The following is a 16,298-nucleotide window of genomic DNA, read 5'->3' on the forward strand; positions in this document are numbered from 1 at the left end:
ATATATATATATATATATATATATATATATATATATATATATATATATATATATATATATATATATATGAATGAATGAACGCCAACCGCTACGCTTAAAGATCTAAGCTATACGCTAAACACCAATAATGCAAAGCAATATGCATAACAACAACAGCCCGAACATGAGTCTGTGTGAGCAGATGGATACGGATGAATGAATACAGAAGCATGAAATAATCAGCAGCATGAGATCAGTAGCATGGATAATCAGCAGCACATATCACCAAAGTGGCATTACAATGATTTTTTTTCTTCTTTTCTCAGAGTAATAATCCTAATTAGAAATTCATGAGTCTAACAGCTTCAGGGTAGAAGCTGTTCCTCAGTCTAGTGGTTCTACATTTAATGCTCCTCAACCTCCTGCCTGAGGGGAGCGTGGCAAAAAGTATGTGTGCCGGGTGTGTGGGGTCCTTCATGATGCAAGTGGCTCTCTTCCTGCATCTGGAGGTGTAGATGTCTGTGATGGTGGGAGGCTGACTCTGACAGTCTTCTGTGCAGCCTTCACCACTCTCTGCAAAGCTTTCAGTGTTTGCTTGTGTAGTAGCTGTAAGTGGAGTGGTTCTGGTCCCAGTCTTATATATAGGTTTATATCCATGGACACGGCAGTCAGAATATTGTATTTGTAGAATTTTAGGATCCAAGTCATTAAATTGGTTTGATTTGTCAGGTGCAAGAGGCCTTGACGGGTTAGAAAACCCTTCTGTGTTCTGTTGTAATCAGAACTCTGTGATGTTGGACCAATGCCTGATCTGATCCGCTACTAAAACAGAACCCCGTAAACTAAACTGGGCTCTAACCAGAACCCTGCTAACTAAACTGGACTCTAACCAGAACCCTGCAAACTAAACTGGACTCTAACCATCTGAGCAGAATCATGAGGCAGAACTAAAACAACTAACTGGACTAACACGGCTGCTGTTTGGCTCCTCTAACAGAAAACCAGGATGATGCTGAGGCAGAGGAGGAGGAGGAAGGTACGATCCTATAACTTCCTGTTTACAGTCACTGTGTTTACAAACAAGCGCATGACAAAACAAAGCAGGTTAACTCAGAACAATGTGTCCTCTGTCAGACTCGGACAAGGTGCCAGAGTACCGAGACGTGACCATCAGAAACGACCTAAAGGTGAAGGAGCTATACGACGTGGAGGAGCGACTGGGAACGTAAGGCTCTGCCCACACTCATCTCCAACCCAGCGGTCAGTGAATGCACTGTAAATGTTGTTTGTGTCACAGGGGGAAGTTCGGTCAGGTCTTCAAGCTGGTGGAGAAAGCCACGAAGAAGGTCTGGGCAGGAAAGTTCATCAAGGCGTACTCGGCAAAGGAGAAGGAGAACGTCCGGCAGGAGATCAACATCATGAACAGCCTCCATCACCCCAAACTGGTCCAGTGTGTGGACGCATTCGAGGGCAAGTCGGACATCGTCATGGTCCTGGAGATGTAGGTGGTCCTGGTAGAGACCTCAGGTCTTCATCTGCAGGAGGTTCAGATGAATCCAGCTGCTGCAGTCAGTCAGAAAACCTAAAGATTATTAAAAACATACCTGATGGTAATACTTGATTCTGTTGTGTGATGAGAATATTCAGCTGCTGGTTGTCTCTGAACACTTTCATCTGAAGGCAGAAACTGTTTGGACACAGAAAACAAGAAAAATTAATTTGTGTTCAAGGAAGTGAAACAAATACAATAAAATATTTTTGGCGCTCCGGCAGCGACGGAGATAAAACACTCGGCTAAATGAATGCTGACATGAAGACAACACAAAGAAAAGTGTTTACGTCCTGTTGGCTTCTTCTGTCCACCTGAGTTCATTCCAAAATATTTGATTTTCTAACTTCAAAAACAAAACAAAAAACATAAACACAAACAACCTGAATCTAATGGTTTAACTAGAAACAGTGAACTCATTGTGATGCTGATGATGAATGAATTTACTGAAGAATTTACTAAAGAAACTGAGCTAACATTAGCAAGACAGTGGCTAAAATGTTAAACTAGCTAAACTGTAGCAAAAACATTAAGTACTAAAAACATAACTAAAGGCTTACATGCAAAACTACAGCTAAAAGATAAAATGATTAAAACTGACTAGTAGCTAAAATTAACATATCTGCAGCTCATAGCTAAAATTAGTAAAACAGTAGTTGCAATAAAAACAAGTCAAAATATGAAATTAGCAAAACTGTAGCTATTGCAATCAGGCAAAAAGTTCAATAATTAAAGTTAAGTTAATTAGAACAAGAAATGTTGCGATCTTTGGGTCAGTTCCTGTTCTGATGTGTGCAGGATCTCAGGCGGGGAGTTGTTTGAGAGGATCATCGATGAAGACTTTGAGCTCAACGAGCGAGAGGTAATTAAATATATGTTGCAGATCATCGATGGCGTCAACTTCATCCACAAACAGGGCATCGTCCACCTAGACCTCAAGCCCGAGAACATCATGTGTGTTAACAAAACAGGCTCCAAGATCAAACTTATCGACTTCGGCCTCGCCAGAAGACTAGGTAACTAACCTCTGTCTACCACCGCTGATCTCTGTCAATGTTCTTCCTGCAACAAAAATTAACTGTAACTAACCAGCAACTAACAATTACCATGACTAACCAACAACTAACTGTAACTAACCACCAACTAACAGTTAACTGCAACTAACTAGGGACTAACAACTAACTGCCACAAACTAGCAACTAGCTGCCACAAACCAGGTGACTAACGACTAACTGTGGCTAACCAGCAACTAACAGCTAACTGCAACTAACTAGCGACTAACTACTAACAACTAACTGCAACAAACCAGGTGACTAACAACTAACTGTGGCTAACCACTGACTAACTGACTTGCCTGCGACTAACAACTAACTGTGAGTAACCAGCAACTAACAGCTAACTGCAACTAACTAGCTACTAACTACTAACAACTATCTGCAACAAACCAGGCAACTAACAACTAACTGTGACTAACCACCAACCAATGACTAAATGTGACTAACCACTGACTAACTGCGACTTACCTGTTACTAAATACTAACTGCAACTTACCTGTGACTAAGACTAACTGTTACTAAACAGCAACTAAACAGCAATAACTATAACTAACCAGCAACTAACAATTAACTGTGACTGATCAGTGACTAACAACTAACTGTGATTAGCCAGTGACTCATGACTGTGACTAACTGTGACTAACCAGTTACTAACCAGTCACTAACCAGCTACTAGTGACCAACACTAGCCAGTGACTAACAAATAACTGAATGACCATCGACTGATAACTACCTTTGACTAACCACCAACAACGAACTGCGACTAACTAAGAACTAGTGACTAAAGGTGACTCACCAGTATGTGACCAGTGGCATATGCCTATGTCACGTGTTAACACAATATATGCTCTAGTGTTGACTATAACTAGATTACTTTAGTTAAACTAACTGGTCAGTGATTAGTTAACTTTTCACTGTAAATCTGTGTCTAACTACCCAGTTTGTGGAACTAACAGTTCTTTCTTACCAGTTTAACTGTTGATTTTAACTAACTAACGTTAGACGTATATAAAGTGAGTCAGCTCCTCCTGCTGGGTTGAATGGTCTCGCTCCTCTTCCTGACAGAGAACGCAGGAACTCTGAAGGTTTTGTTTGGGACTCCAGAGTTCGTGGCTCCAGAAGTGATCAACTACGAAGCCATCAGTTATCCCACCGACATGTGGAGTATAGGAGTCATCTGCTACATACTGTGAGTTTAGAACACGTTGGCTTCTAGCTGGTTGGAGTTGAGCTGAGTTTGGGTTCTCCCCTCCTCCTCAGACTGAGCGGTCTCTCCCCCTTCATGGGCGACAATGACAACGAGACTCTGGCTAATGTCACCTCGGCTACCTGGGACTTTGAGGATGAAGCTTTTGATGAAATCTCTGAGAACGCCAAAGACTTCATCACCAGTCTGCTAAAGAAGGACATGAAGTGAGCAGGAGGTGACCCTGGTCCTTGGATCGGGTCCTACTTCACAAACAAATTGGTCCTCCTTCACTCAGTCGTGTGATGAGTTTCAAGTTTTTATTTGTTTAGAGCGTAAAGTCTAAACGTGATCACCTGTTGGCTCCTCAGGACTCGGCTCACGTGCGCTCAGTGCTACGACCATCCCTGGCTCAAACAGGACACAAACACCATGAAGACCACTAAACTGTCCAAGGAGAGGATGAAAAAGTACATCCTCAGGAGGAAGTGGCAGGTAAACCATGACTCAGCAGAACAGTGCTAGAGCGTAGTCAGCAGTTTATATATTTGCAGTGCTGGTTTGATCCAAAAGAACTTTATATTAATCAAGTCTCTGAACTCCTGTGGAGCAGAAAACGGGTCACGCTGTCCGAGCCATCGGTAGACTCTCATCCATGGCCATGATGGCTGGAGTCAGCGCCAAGAAGGGGTCACCTACTGAAGGTATGACACTCGGGAAGGAGTTCTGAACCAAGTTCTGTTCACCCCCTCGTCCAGCAGCAGTGAATAACTCCCGTTGTTTCTTCAGAGGACAACCAGTTCCTGGAGTGTTTGGAGTACGAGCAGAGGACCGAGTGCAAGCCCAGCTTCAGCTCTGTGATCAAAGACGTGGAGGTGGTGGAGGGCAGCGCCGCCCGCTTCGACTGCAAGATCGAAGGTACCGCCACAGATCAGCTGATTGAGGATCAGATCGTCGTCAGTCAGAAGCGGATCTGTGAACCCAGTCCTCGTCTGTTTTAGGTCCTCTGACAGTTGGTCCGGTGCACAGAATCAGTTTTAGATCTTGGTTCTTTGTTAGTTATAATGAGCCACATTTATTATGCTGCCTAATCAATAATTAATAATATCAATCAGGCTTTTTACTTTTTTTATTGTAAATGTATTCTTTACATACTTTAAAGTCCAACTGACTAAAACTTTAAAAAATATTTTAAACTTTGGCGAAGGAATGGTATTTTGTTTTCTTTAGAAGCGTTCAACCTTAAAAAGAAACCATGACTGAGGTGGTTCTGTGGTTCTGCCGTAGGGTACCCGGACCCAGAGGTGGTTTGGTACAAAGACGAGCAGCCCATCAAGGAGACCCGACATTTCCAGATCGACTACGATGAAGAGGGAAACTGCAGCCTGATCATTTCAGAGGTCAGAGGTCAACCCAGCCTGGACTTTCATCTTTATCTTTGAAATCTCAGGAAGTTGTTCTGGTGTTGGTTCAAGTTTTAACTAAACTTTTTGTTTTAGTTAAAAAATAAATTCTGACCTTTCTGTAAAAACAGAACAAACAGGGGGAAAAGAGTTACGTTTGAAAATAATTTCATGGTTTTCTGATGTGAACCTGCAGGTTTCAGGTGACGATGATGCCAAGTACACTGTGAAGGCGGTCAACAGTCTGGGAGAGGCCACGTGCACCGCCGAGCTACTGGTGGAGGTGATGGCAGGGGAGGAGGAGGAGGAGGAGGAAGAGTAGAGCTCCTCCACACAGCACACCAACCAGATTAACGAAAGAAAAAACTTACCCTTTACAGAAACAGACTGTGATTATACGAATGGGTGGGCGGAGTTTCACACACCTGAATAGAGACCCCACTGAGCAGAACGTTGAAAGGTTTGCTGCAGGGTTTTGAAAAGCTGTAGTTTAGTTTTTGTCCTGTTAGGGTCTGATCAGCTGCGTCAAGAGGTCACTGTTATCCAATTCAATTCAAAGATACTTTATTAATCCCAAAAGGAAATGAACTGTGGATGTAGCTCATCATCCTTGTTGCAGTAAAGAGTTGTTCTAGATGCTGATGGCTGTGGCAGGAAGGATCTCTTGTAGCGGTCCGTCTTACAGCGGGTCCAAAGAATCTGGCTGCAGATGCCGATCCGTCCACCCAGCGGGCCTCTTGGTCCTCCTGGGCAGCAGTACCACCTGAATGTTGGGCAGAACTCCTCTCTGAGTGATAGCCACGCCTCTCAGCAGCTTGTTGAGCTCCTCATCGTTCAGCCAGCTGCAGGTGCCGGGGGATGATCCTGGTCTTCTTGTTGTCGTGAGCCACGTTTCCTGCCAGCTCCAGGATCCCAGCAGTCAGTCACTCAAGCACCTCTGCCAGATAGACGGAGATGCATCCATGGCGCCTCCTTTATTACTCATTTGTGATTTGGGGCTGTAGCTGAGATATTATTTGAGCTTTTGAGATGTTAATCAGCTGTTCCTGATTGTAAAAAAAAACACCTTGTTGTCATGGTTACGCATCAAAACAAATGTCCAAATGTAAAAGGGCTTCATTGAAAATCCTTCCAGCTGCACAGCATCTGATACTAGAGGAAGAAATCATAAAAAATGTCATTTACATCCAGAAAAAGAGAGGGAATAAAGTTTTCAAAAGCAACACCCCAGAATGAAAGTAACAGAGCTGCTTCAACATGCAGCCACCATGTGCAGCGCAATTCAATCATCGAATTGAATCCAGGCGCAATCTAGTAGATGAATCTAAACTTCATGGTCTGTATTTAAATTAATGCTAACATCAATCAGTGCCTGTTCAGCCCTACACCATGCTGTGTCAAGCTCCACCCACCTGACACCAGAAGCTCCTCCCACCTGTTTGACACGTGTGACTGAGGCTTTCTTTCTGAAAGCTGGATTAGTTTATCAGGATACTTTAGATTTTCTGTTTGTTTGGTGTCTAAAGATGGTTCTGGAGTCTCTGGACCCGGTGAGGCTCTGCGGAGTAAAGATAATCAGAACCTTCAGTGAGCTCCATCAGGTCTGAGCTGCAGTTTGTCTTCTGTCCACAGGGGGCGTCGCTGCTCTTCAGTCATTTGTATTCAGTTAAAAAATAAAAAGATTTCTTCAGATCAAAGTGACGTTTGTTAAACTTAACTTTTTAATTCTTGTAAAATGAGTTTAAAGGGATTTAACATAATAAATGTCACATAATTTCTTAAAAATACATTTAAACTCCAGTTCAAACCATCTTTATACCTGAGAACAGAAAATCTTGAGTAAACTGTTGTGATTTTTTGTTTTACATGTCAAATATTCTGCTCCCAGAGCATCATGGGAGCTGTAGTTGTTGCATCCAAAAACCATGTTGATGGTCTCAGAACTGTAAATGGACCGGGTTTGAACTCAGAACTTTTCTGCTTATTTTCAAACATTTTTAACTCGACTGAAGCAGCTTTAAAAAAAATTCAAAAACATCAAATGTTTGTGTCTCTACGAGCTGTTTTAGCTCGTGTTAGACCCTCTTGGAGCTGCAGAGTGTGGACTACAACCAGCTGAGACACCAGAAAATCTGAAAAATCTAAGTTTAACTCACAGTGATGACTTTTACACATTTAGGTTCACTGTTTAACCACGTTTGATCTGAATACGACACGATGAAACACTGAAAACAAGAGAAGATGATTCGGGTCATCTGTTTGACACTTTTCTTCTTCTATGGTTTTAAAAGACGTAGAACCTCCTCTGTGCCTTACAGTCAGTGAAAAATGTTTTGTGTAATTCCGCTGCTTCTGGTTCTGATTATTTTTCTGTTTTTAGCAACAAGTTGAAACAAAAATCATCCGATGTAGAACTCACGCTCTGAGCCTTAAAGCAACACTTGAACTTCACCTGACGTCACCTGACATTATCAGACCTTATCTGAGGGACGTTTCAGCTTTGCTGCCTTCAGTTTGTTTTGCAGAATTGATCAGAACCTGGTCTCAGTCCAAACATGTCTGAATCAAAACTGACAGGTTTTTAAAGAGTCTTTAACTGTGATCAAATCAGAAAATTTTAGTTTTACATGAACTGCATGAGACAAAACAGCTTCCCAGCTCAATCCACTTCTCCAACTATCGATGAATCTGTAGAACCAGACTGGATCTCTTGCAGATCAGAACATTCTGAAATGTGAAATGATGACATCATCTGATTGGCAGATTTCTGCACTTTGTGTGTTTTAAAGTTTATTTCTGGTGTTTTTGTGCCAGAAGAGTTTCCGTCAGTCTACATTAAAAACACTTGTATTTTATTCACTTCCTGTTCGAGCTCCATGTTTTCCACTGTCCTCTAACGTTAGCATCAAAGCTCCTTCTTCGCTGCTTTCCTGCCGCTGACGGTAGCGTGCTAATGGTCAGAAATCACCGTTTCCTGTAACTTTGTGTTGATCCTCCCAGTTCACACTGAGGTCCATCTGAGAGCTCAGAACTTCATATTTTAATTAGCACCTCGTTCAGTTTGTAAATCATTTATTTTGGACACAAACCATCAAAGATTTCTGTTCTGATGGAAACTTTAAATGTGTTGATGTTTTGTCACATTCCAGCTGTTTGTTTTTACTGAACGCTTTAAAACAGATTCAGTTTGAAATCAGACACCAAAGATATTTTATTTTTATGAATATTAAACTCACAGGTGTGTGTTTGGTGTTTGTTGGTTTGCAGATTGTATATTGTTAGATTTATTTAATGCACAGATTTATAATTATATTAATATTTGAACATCCTGAAGGTCACGACCCCCCACCCCCATGTTGAAGCAGCGGTGGATCACTTTGATTTTTATATTAGATGTATGTAGATTTATTTCTGATTTTTATAAATGTATGAGTTTGATGAACTGCAGGTAACGATGTGCACAGATGCCAAATAAATTTTTATCACAAAACAGTGTCGATGTTTTTAATTGTGTGTGTGTGTGTGTGTGCACTTGTTTTGGTGACGTTGTGAGGACTTACCCCTGACATTAGACCAATGTGGACATCTCCCCTTGTGAGGACATTTCGCCAGGTCCTCCCAATGAAAATCAATGAAAATCTAGTAAATGAGTTATTTAGCCTGAATGATTGTCTTGTAAAAGTTTCCAGTCCACATTAAGATGATAAACCAAAAAATCTGTGTGACTTAGTGTTATAGAGCCCCCCTATAAGACACACACCGCCTCGAGTATACCATTTTTTTCTGCCGTATATTTTTTGTTGTCTGAGACTGGGGAGTCTTTGATCAGCTGGCCTAGTCACATGACAGTTTAACTTTGGGAATAGCCCACAAACACATTTACCTGAAAAGACAGGTATTTAGTTTGATATGGAAAAGATAATATACGATAGAAAACACAAGAACTGGAGTTTTGAACTTGTTTTTAAAATATATATTTTTATATACATAATATAGAAAGATGGATACTGTAATAAAGTATTTGCCACTTGACTGATTTTGATAAAATCCTCAGAAAGGAATCTGTACAAAAAAAAATTACAACTGATTGTTTGGAGTCGTTTTGATTCTAGATGGCCACCACAGCTACCCTGGAAAGTGACAATTAGGTTATACAATTTATAATTTTTAAGACATTGGGTTAAATTTTTGGCGGCACAGTGGCTCAGCTGGTAGAGCTGTTGCCTCTCAGCAAGACGGTCACCAGATCAAATCCCAGCCAGGGGCCTTTCTGGGTGGAGTTTGCATGTTCTCTCCGTGCTGCGTGGGTTTTCTCCAGGTACTCCAGTTTCCTCCCACAGACCAAAAACATGCATGTTAGACTCACTGGTAACTCTAAATTGTTCCTAGGTAAGAGAGAGAGTGAATGGTTGTTTGTCTCATTTGTCTCTATGTGTCCCTGTGATGGACTGGAGACATGTCCAGGATGTCTCCACCTCTCACACACTGACTGCTGGATATGTGCACCAGTGACCCCCATAACAAGAAAAGGAAGAGGTGGGTAAAAGATGATTTTAAGACTTAAGGCCCCCACATACTCGGGCGTACTTCACTCCGCGGAGGTCCGCACATATTCAAGGCGGACGTCCAAAAGCCATGTCCGTGCAAAGATCAATTTTTACGACCGTGTACATACTCGGTATCACACAATAAACTGTCCGGCGACGGACTGTTTTGTATGCAACACAAATGTATTGGATTCCCCTGCTTCATCCCTGGTCTGGTTTAATGGCCTTTTCATTTGTTTTTCTTTTTTTTTTCGAAGAGGCAAGCGAGCTCTTCCTCCTCATCTGTTGATGCCATGACTGAAATTTTTAACTTTTTATTAACAAGATATAAGCACAGAACACTGCTGCCGCTGCTCCTGGGCTGCCAGTTGTCTCTACCCAGGGCCGCTGGCAGTTTTTTGGCAGTGGCTTTTTTTTTTTTGCGACCTGTCAATCAATCCAGTAGGCGTGTCAGCAAATGACCAATCACAACCTCAATTGGTCCCAAAGGTAAACGCCCCTTGCCTGCAGAGCTCGAGTATGAAGTCTCAGCCGTCTGCAGACAGTGCGTGAGGAGTCCGCGCGGCTCACAGAGTACACACAAAAAAGCTCAACAAGCTCATAAAGAAGGCTGGCTCAGTTCGGAGGACTCCTCCAGACCCATTGGAGACTATTGTACAAAGAAGGATTTTTCATAAAATAAAGAACACTATAGACAACCCTGAGCACCCTCTTCATCAGATCGTCATATAACAATAGAGTGTCTTCAGTCAGAAGCTTCTTCAGAGCCGCTATAAAACAGACCGCTTCAACAGATCCTTCCTGTCCACAGCCATCAGCATCTAGAACAACTCTTTAATGAAACCAGAATGATGAGTTACATTTAATTTCCTTTTGGGATTGATAAAGTATTTTTTTAGTTTGAATTGAATAAACACAATAAAAACAGAGTTTGCTGCAAAAACATTTCTTAATATATTGATCAAATTATAGTTTATTAATGTAAATTAACCAAGTTAATAAATGTTAATAATATTTCAGCTTAAGTTAGTTAATTTTTTTTATTCATTCGAAACAAACGAAGAGGTCATGGGTCAGCTGTTTACTAAACTTCGAACGCGCTTCTGCGCATGCCCAGCAGGACAGCCGTGGATCTTGTAGTTCCGCCAGGAGTCAGTAGGCGGGGCTGCTCGCTGAACGTCCTTCTGCGCATGCCCAGCAGGACAGAAGTTGCTGTCTTGTTTGGCTTGGAGCTGTTGTTTATTTTTGTTTTCTTGTTTTATTTTCTTCCTTTTTGTTAAACACGATGGCCGGCACCGCCCTGAAGAGGCTGATGGCCGAATATAAACGTGAGTGACTGTTCGAACCGAGCCTGGAACTGTTATTATTACCAGCTAAGCTAACCTGGCTGCTAAAGTTCTGCTGCACCAAACTCCGTTACAGAATCTGGCAGTTTAAGGATTTCTCTGGGTCCTGTGTTAATTTACGGCATAAATCATTAAAACGCTTTAAAACACAACGTCGTGAATGATTCGGCCTTATTTGACTGCAGCTAGTCGTGTACGTTTCGACAGGAAAATACATCTTATCAGTAAGTTCGGATCGTTAGCGTTGATCCAGAACCTTCTCCACAGGTTCTGTTTGTAAAACACAATCACTGAACAGGTACTGGATAATGTGAACATAATCAGGAGTTCGGTTCTGACCGTTTCTGACTGGAGTTCGGACGCAGTCTTGGTTCTGTTGAAATCTTAGGTTTAGCAGCTGTTTGGACCATCTGTTGTTTTATTTTGAAATGTTTTTATTGTTGAATTTGAGACTTTATAAAAAAATAAAAGTTTAAGCTACTAAAGTCTGAAGCCATCAAATGTCCATGACGTGTTTGGGTCGGAACCTTCAGAATGAGTTTGTTCCTGTCTGTGTTTCAGAACTGACCCTGAACCCACCTGAAGGCATCGTCGCAGGTGAGACTCCGCCCCCTTCGCTCAGGCGTTTAATAACATCTGCTTCCTCCAAAATAAACAGGAAATGAGGGCTGGATGAAGACTTACATAGACCTGTGGGTCTGGTTCTGGTGTCCATGCTGGTTTGGACAGATTCTGGACGTTTTTCTTTAGAGCAGAACCTGTCCTGATGAGGACTCTGTTTATTCTACAGGTCCGGCCAACGAGGAGAACTTCTTTGAATGGGAGGCGCTCATCATGTGAGTACAGACCAGACCCATTCAGCCATAGGTTTCCATGGAAACCAGAGAGTAAAACAATAAATCAGCAGAGTACATGTCCCTAAAACCATGACTTAGCAAATCAGTTCTTTGCTCTTGTTCTTCAACCTCATGAGAAGTTGAGGTGACCAAGGTGTCTCGTTAGCGGTCCTCCGGCAGACCCTGAGCAGTCGGGACCCCAGGCCGGCTGGGCGATGGTCCAGAGCAAGCGTAGTGCTAAGTTCACCACTGACCTGTTCACTTTTCCAATCAATTTTCCTTGTTCAGTGACACACCCGCTGAGAAGCAGACCCTGGTCACTGGCAGCTCCTTAGTCCGAAATGTGGTACTATGGACTCCAGTGACCTATGTCTTCTGGGGGCCAGAGTGGGCGACATTGAATCCTACTTGAAACTGCTGACTGAGGCTAAATACAGTAAGATTGTTATTCACGTCAGTAATAATGACACCTGGTTACGCCAATCGGATGTCACTAAACTTAATGTTGCTTTGGTGTGTATCCACAATGTTGAACTCCATAGTTTTCTCTGGTCCCCTCCCCAACCTGATCAGCGACGACATGTTTAGTCAGTCGTCGTTCATCCGCTGGCTGTCTGAATTGTCATTGAAGGCACCATCATTAGACATCCCTCAGTTTGTCATTGAAAGAGTGACAGCAGTTTTCTGCTGCCCTTAAATTAACGTGCAGCTCCTGTACAGTCAGACTGTCTCATACCTGTTTAGTTTGCAGGGTGACATCATCAGGACCACACCTGTCATTACCTGTGACATCACCTGGACATGCTTCCCTCCTCTCACGTTATTGAACTGAGACATATACCTTTGAGACCTTCAGAACCTATAGCTGCTCACCATTCAACAACACCTTCTAGTTTTAACACAGCTTGTCTGAAGCTTGTTTTTCAGTCTGCCTTTCTTTCCTGTCCTAGAAAGTTGCCCCTCCCCCTTCAAAAGGCAGGGATCTCCATGGCAACCTGTGGCTCAGCAGATTTTGAGTCCACTATTTTTTATATGAAGCACCAAACTGTTCTGTCTCATGTCAGTCTGTCATGGCTGCCACAGGCGTACACATGCACTGATGACAGTTTTGATCTGTTTGTTTATTTGTTTGTTTGTTTGTTCCAGGGGTCCAGAAGACACGTGTTTTGAAGGAGGTGTGTTTCCCGCCATCCTCAGCTTCCCGTCTGACTACCCCCTCAGTCCTCCCAAGATGAGGTTCACCTGTGACATGTTTCACCCCAACAGTGAGTCCATTACACACAGAGACTCCGCCCCCTCACATACACAGACACACACAGGCCCCATCCCCTATCCTACACACACACTCCGAGGCTCCACCCTCTCACCTACGCACATGCAGGGCACACCCCCTCACCTGCACAGGTTTTGTTCTGACAATGTGTATCTCGCTGCCTGTTAGGTGAGCGTCTGAGTCAGAACCTGCCATTGTCGTTGGACCTGTCAAAACTGCTCTGTGATTAGTGGGCAGAGCCACGATGTCATGGCAGAAAGGCCGTCTGAGCATGCTCAGTGCTGATTAGAGGACAGAGCTCAGTTCTGACCCGTCATCATGTTCAGCACCTTCATCACAGACCAGCATGGGCCTGAACAGAACCTCCTGCTGTCTCATCCAGAACCAACAACCTGCAGTGCAGAGAAAAAAAACACACAAAGACCATCTCCTGTGTCCCAGCGTAGAGCAGAAGAGGTCCATTCAGAGCCACGGGTGCCTCAGGTGTCCATACCGTAGGTGAAGACCAGGTCCTGGTGTTGGTACCAGAACCTTTTGTTTCTGTAGGTAAACTATCAGCCAATCAGCTTTGAGCAGGCTCTGGTTCTGTACAGGTTAGCACTCCCTTAAAGGTGACTGTGATGCTGACATCCCAGAGAGGACACCTGGATGTCCTCAGAGACATGAGGACAGTAGAACCAAACCGGACTTTTAGAACAAGACACTACATTTTTACCTGTAACTATATGTCAACTGAGATCTCCTCTCTCCCCTCCTCTTCCTCTCCCACCCCTCCTCCTCTCCCCTCCTCCTCCTCAGTCTATCCAGATGGTCGGGTGTGTATCTCCATCCTCCACGCTCCTGGAGACGACCCGATGGGTTATGAGAGCAGTGCAGAGAGGTGGAGTCCGGTCCAGAGTGTCGAGAAGATCCTGCTGTCTGTGGTCAGCATGTTGGCAGGTACTCGACACACCTGTTCCATACCTGTCGACAGGTCAGCAGGTAGGAGACATTTTGAGGTTGTAACTCCTCCCCATCCTCCTCAGAACCCAACGATGAGAGTGGAGCCAACGTAGACGCGTCGAAGATGTGGCGTGAGGACCGGGAGCAGTTCTACAGACTGGCTCAGAAGATTGTTCGCAAGTCTTTAGGCTTGTAGTGATGATGTCATCACGCCGCTCAGTGTGTGTGTTCACTGCTGGGGTATGGACTGTGCTTGTTACCATGGATACCACTGACACGCACACAGCTGCAGATGGACAGATCAATGAACTGATGGATCAAAGACTGGAAATTGATCAGATCTTCATGTTGATGTCTTCAGGACAGTTTCAGACACAAACTGTCTTGACCTCACTTCCTGTTTCCTGTGTCAAACCCCACCCCTGTCCTGACTTCACTTCCTGTTTCCCGTGTCAAACCCCACCCCTGTCTTGACCTCACTTCCTGTTTCCCGTGTCAAACCCCACCCCTGTCTTGACTTCACTTCCTGTTTCCCGTGTCAAACCCTAGCCCTGTGGTCCTTCTGTTTGTCGTGTGCAGTGCTTTGTTTTCTGCACTGTTTGATTTATGTTTGTCTTGATGTCTCTGTCCCATTAGCTGCTGGCTGTGTCTCCGTCTCATCCGCTCGTCGTGTCTTCAGATTAGCTCTCTGTCCTCCTGTGGGTCTGGATGTTTGGGTTAGACCCCAGAGCTTTCTCTGGCTTTAATAAAAACAGAAGAATGATCTTCTTGTTCCTCAGATTCTTTATTGAAACAACAGATTTATTTTGTTTCTGACGTCAAACTGATTTTAAATCCACGTGAACATGAATCACTAAAGACAGTGGTTAATTTGAGCCGGATCCTGCAGGAACAGGATCCGGGAACTCTCACATTTTGACCGCTTGGATCCGGCAACTCAAACCTCCGCCCCTAAAAGTCCAAAGTCATCACACATTTTTATTTTGATTATTTATTTAAAATACAACGAGAGGAGACGTTGCCCAGTCTGGAGTGGATGTTCCGGCCGCACCACGCTCCTGCCCAGCAGCGACGCGGACTGCATGTCCCGCGGGGAGCGTCTTCATCCACTTTCTGCTGTGCGCCCCGGTTGTTTTACGCACAGCGTCTCCAGACAGCTCTGCAGGACGAGCGCACAACTGCTGTGTCAGAACTCCTGCATAACATTTCAGACATAATAAATAGAGTTCAGGTCAGAGGGCACACACACAGGGCAGAGTTCGGGTCAGACAGTGTGTGTGTGTGGGGTTAGGACGCTCGACAGAATAGGACGTTCACACACAGGCTTGTTAATTGTTGTTGCGCTTTAAAATAGTAATTTCAGTTCATCCTTCATTTATACAGGTTGTTAGTCTCATTGAGCCTCATCATTTACAAGAGACACCTGTTTTTAATCAGCTTAATCAAATGTTTACAGATGTTCAACAACCAGTTAAAATACACCAAAATGCAGGAAATGGCATCTCTTTTATTCCAAATTTTCTGGGGGAGGACCCACATACACCTCCCCGGCTAAATCCCCTTCTGTTTTTGTTCCAGCATCAGTTAGTTTACAAGTTAAGCCCTGACTAAAGAAACTACAAATTTTTGATTTGTAACTTTAATGGAAGGACAGGAACAACAACATGAAACATTTGAGTTTTACTGCAGCAGGTTCTGGCTCTGATTCTTCAGAAAGCTTCCCGAGTGAAAATGACCTCTTAACCTGCGTCTCATCTGGTCCTCAAATCCATAATCCAGGATTTCAGTGGAGACGTTTTTCCTCTGATCTGCCAGTGGTTCTCCTGCAGCTCCTGTCTGAGTGAACCCTGAAACAACAAACCAGCAGACATCTGGACTGGTCAAAATGTTTTGAGTTTTAGCGTCACGCAAACTGTGAGAACCTTCAAAGCATCTTGACGTTTTTGATCGTTCTGAAACTTTTAAGCATCAGGAATCTTCAGTTTCATGAACATTTCAAACAGACAAAAGTTTGACGTAAAGTGTTTTTTAGTAGATGCAGCATCGATGTTTGACCAAAGCTTCACTGTTAGAAAAACGTTTAAACTGATTTGGATTAAAGCTAAATTTACATTTGGTTGAGGAGCGTTCAGCTCATGTGACTGAAGGACTCTGGGTTTTAGGTCTTGAAACTTTGGAGGTC

At 43.4% G+C, this 16,298-nt stretch overlaps 2 protein-coding genes across 2 annotated transcripts in view; both read left to right on the top strand.

Moving 5' to 3' along the window:
• mylkb (myosin light chain kinase b) overlaps positions 1 to 5,697 on the top strand; it is a 20,820-nt gene extending 15,123 nt beyond the window's left edge. The window contains exons 9-19 of the mRNA XM_037686819.1: positions 977 to 1,015; positions 1,114 to 1,204; positions 1,277 to 1,480; positions 2,327 to 2,544; positions 3,649 to 3,772; positions 3,844 to 3,996; positions 4,141 to 4,264; positions 4,383 to 4,473; positions 4,559 to 4,687; positions 5,057 to 5,169; positions 5,369 to 5,697. Coding sequence (XP_037542747.1) covers positions 977 to 1,015; positions 1,114 to 1,204; positions 1,277 to 1,480; positions 2,327 to 2,544; positions 3,649 to 3,772; positions 3,844 to 3,996; positions 4,141 to 4,264; positions 4,383 to 4,473; positions 4,559 to 4,687; positions 5,057 to 5,169; positions 5,369 to 5,494 — 1,412 coding nt within the window. The 3' untranslated portion in view covers positions 5,495 to 5,697. The remainder of the gene's footprint in view (positions 1 to 976; positions 1,016 to 1,113; positions 1,205 to 1,276; positions 1,481 to 2,326; positions 2,545 to 3,648; positions 3,773 to 3,843; positions 3,997 to 4,140; positions 4,265 to 4,382; positions 4,474 to 4,558; positions 4,688 to 5,056; positions 5,170 to 5,368) is intronic.
• Positions 5,698 to 10,886: 5,189 nt separating this feature from the next.
• ube2g2 (ubiquitin-conjugating enzyme E2G 2 (UBC7 homolog, yeast)) lies at positions 10,887 to 14,881 on the top strand. The gene is made up of 6 exons (XM_037686821.1): positions 10,887 to 11,047; positions 11,627 to 11,662; positions 11,856 to 11,901; positions 13,048 to 13,166; positions 13,973 to 14,113; positions 14,200 to 14,881. Exons 1-6 carry the CDS (start codon positions 11,005 to 11,007, stop codon positions 14,310 to 14,312), a joined length of 498 nt encoding a protein of 165 aa, XP_037542749.1. The 5' UTR covers positions 10,887 to 11,004; the 3' UTR covers positions 14,313 to 14,881.
• The last annotated feature ends 1,417 nt before the right edge of the window (positions 14,882 to 16,298 follow it).

This window comes from Nematolebias whitei, chromosome 13 (assembly GCF_014905685.2).
Source record: "Nematolebias whitei isolate Nwh7 chromosome 13, NemWhi1, whole genome shotgun sequence".
NCBI classification, from domain to species: Eukaryota; Metazoa; Chordata; class Actinopteri; order Cyprinodontiformes; family Rivulidae; genus Nematolebias; species Nematolebias whitei.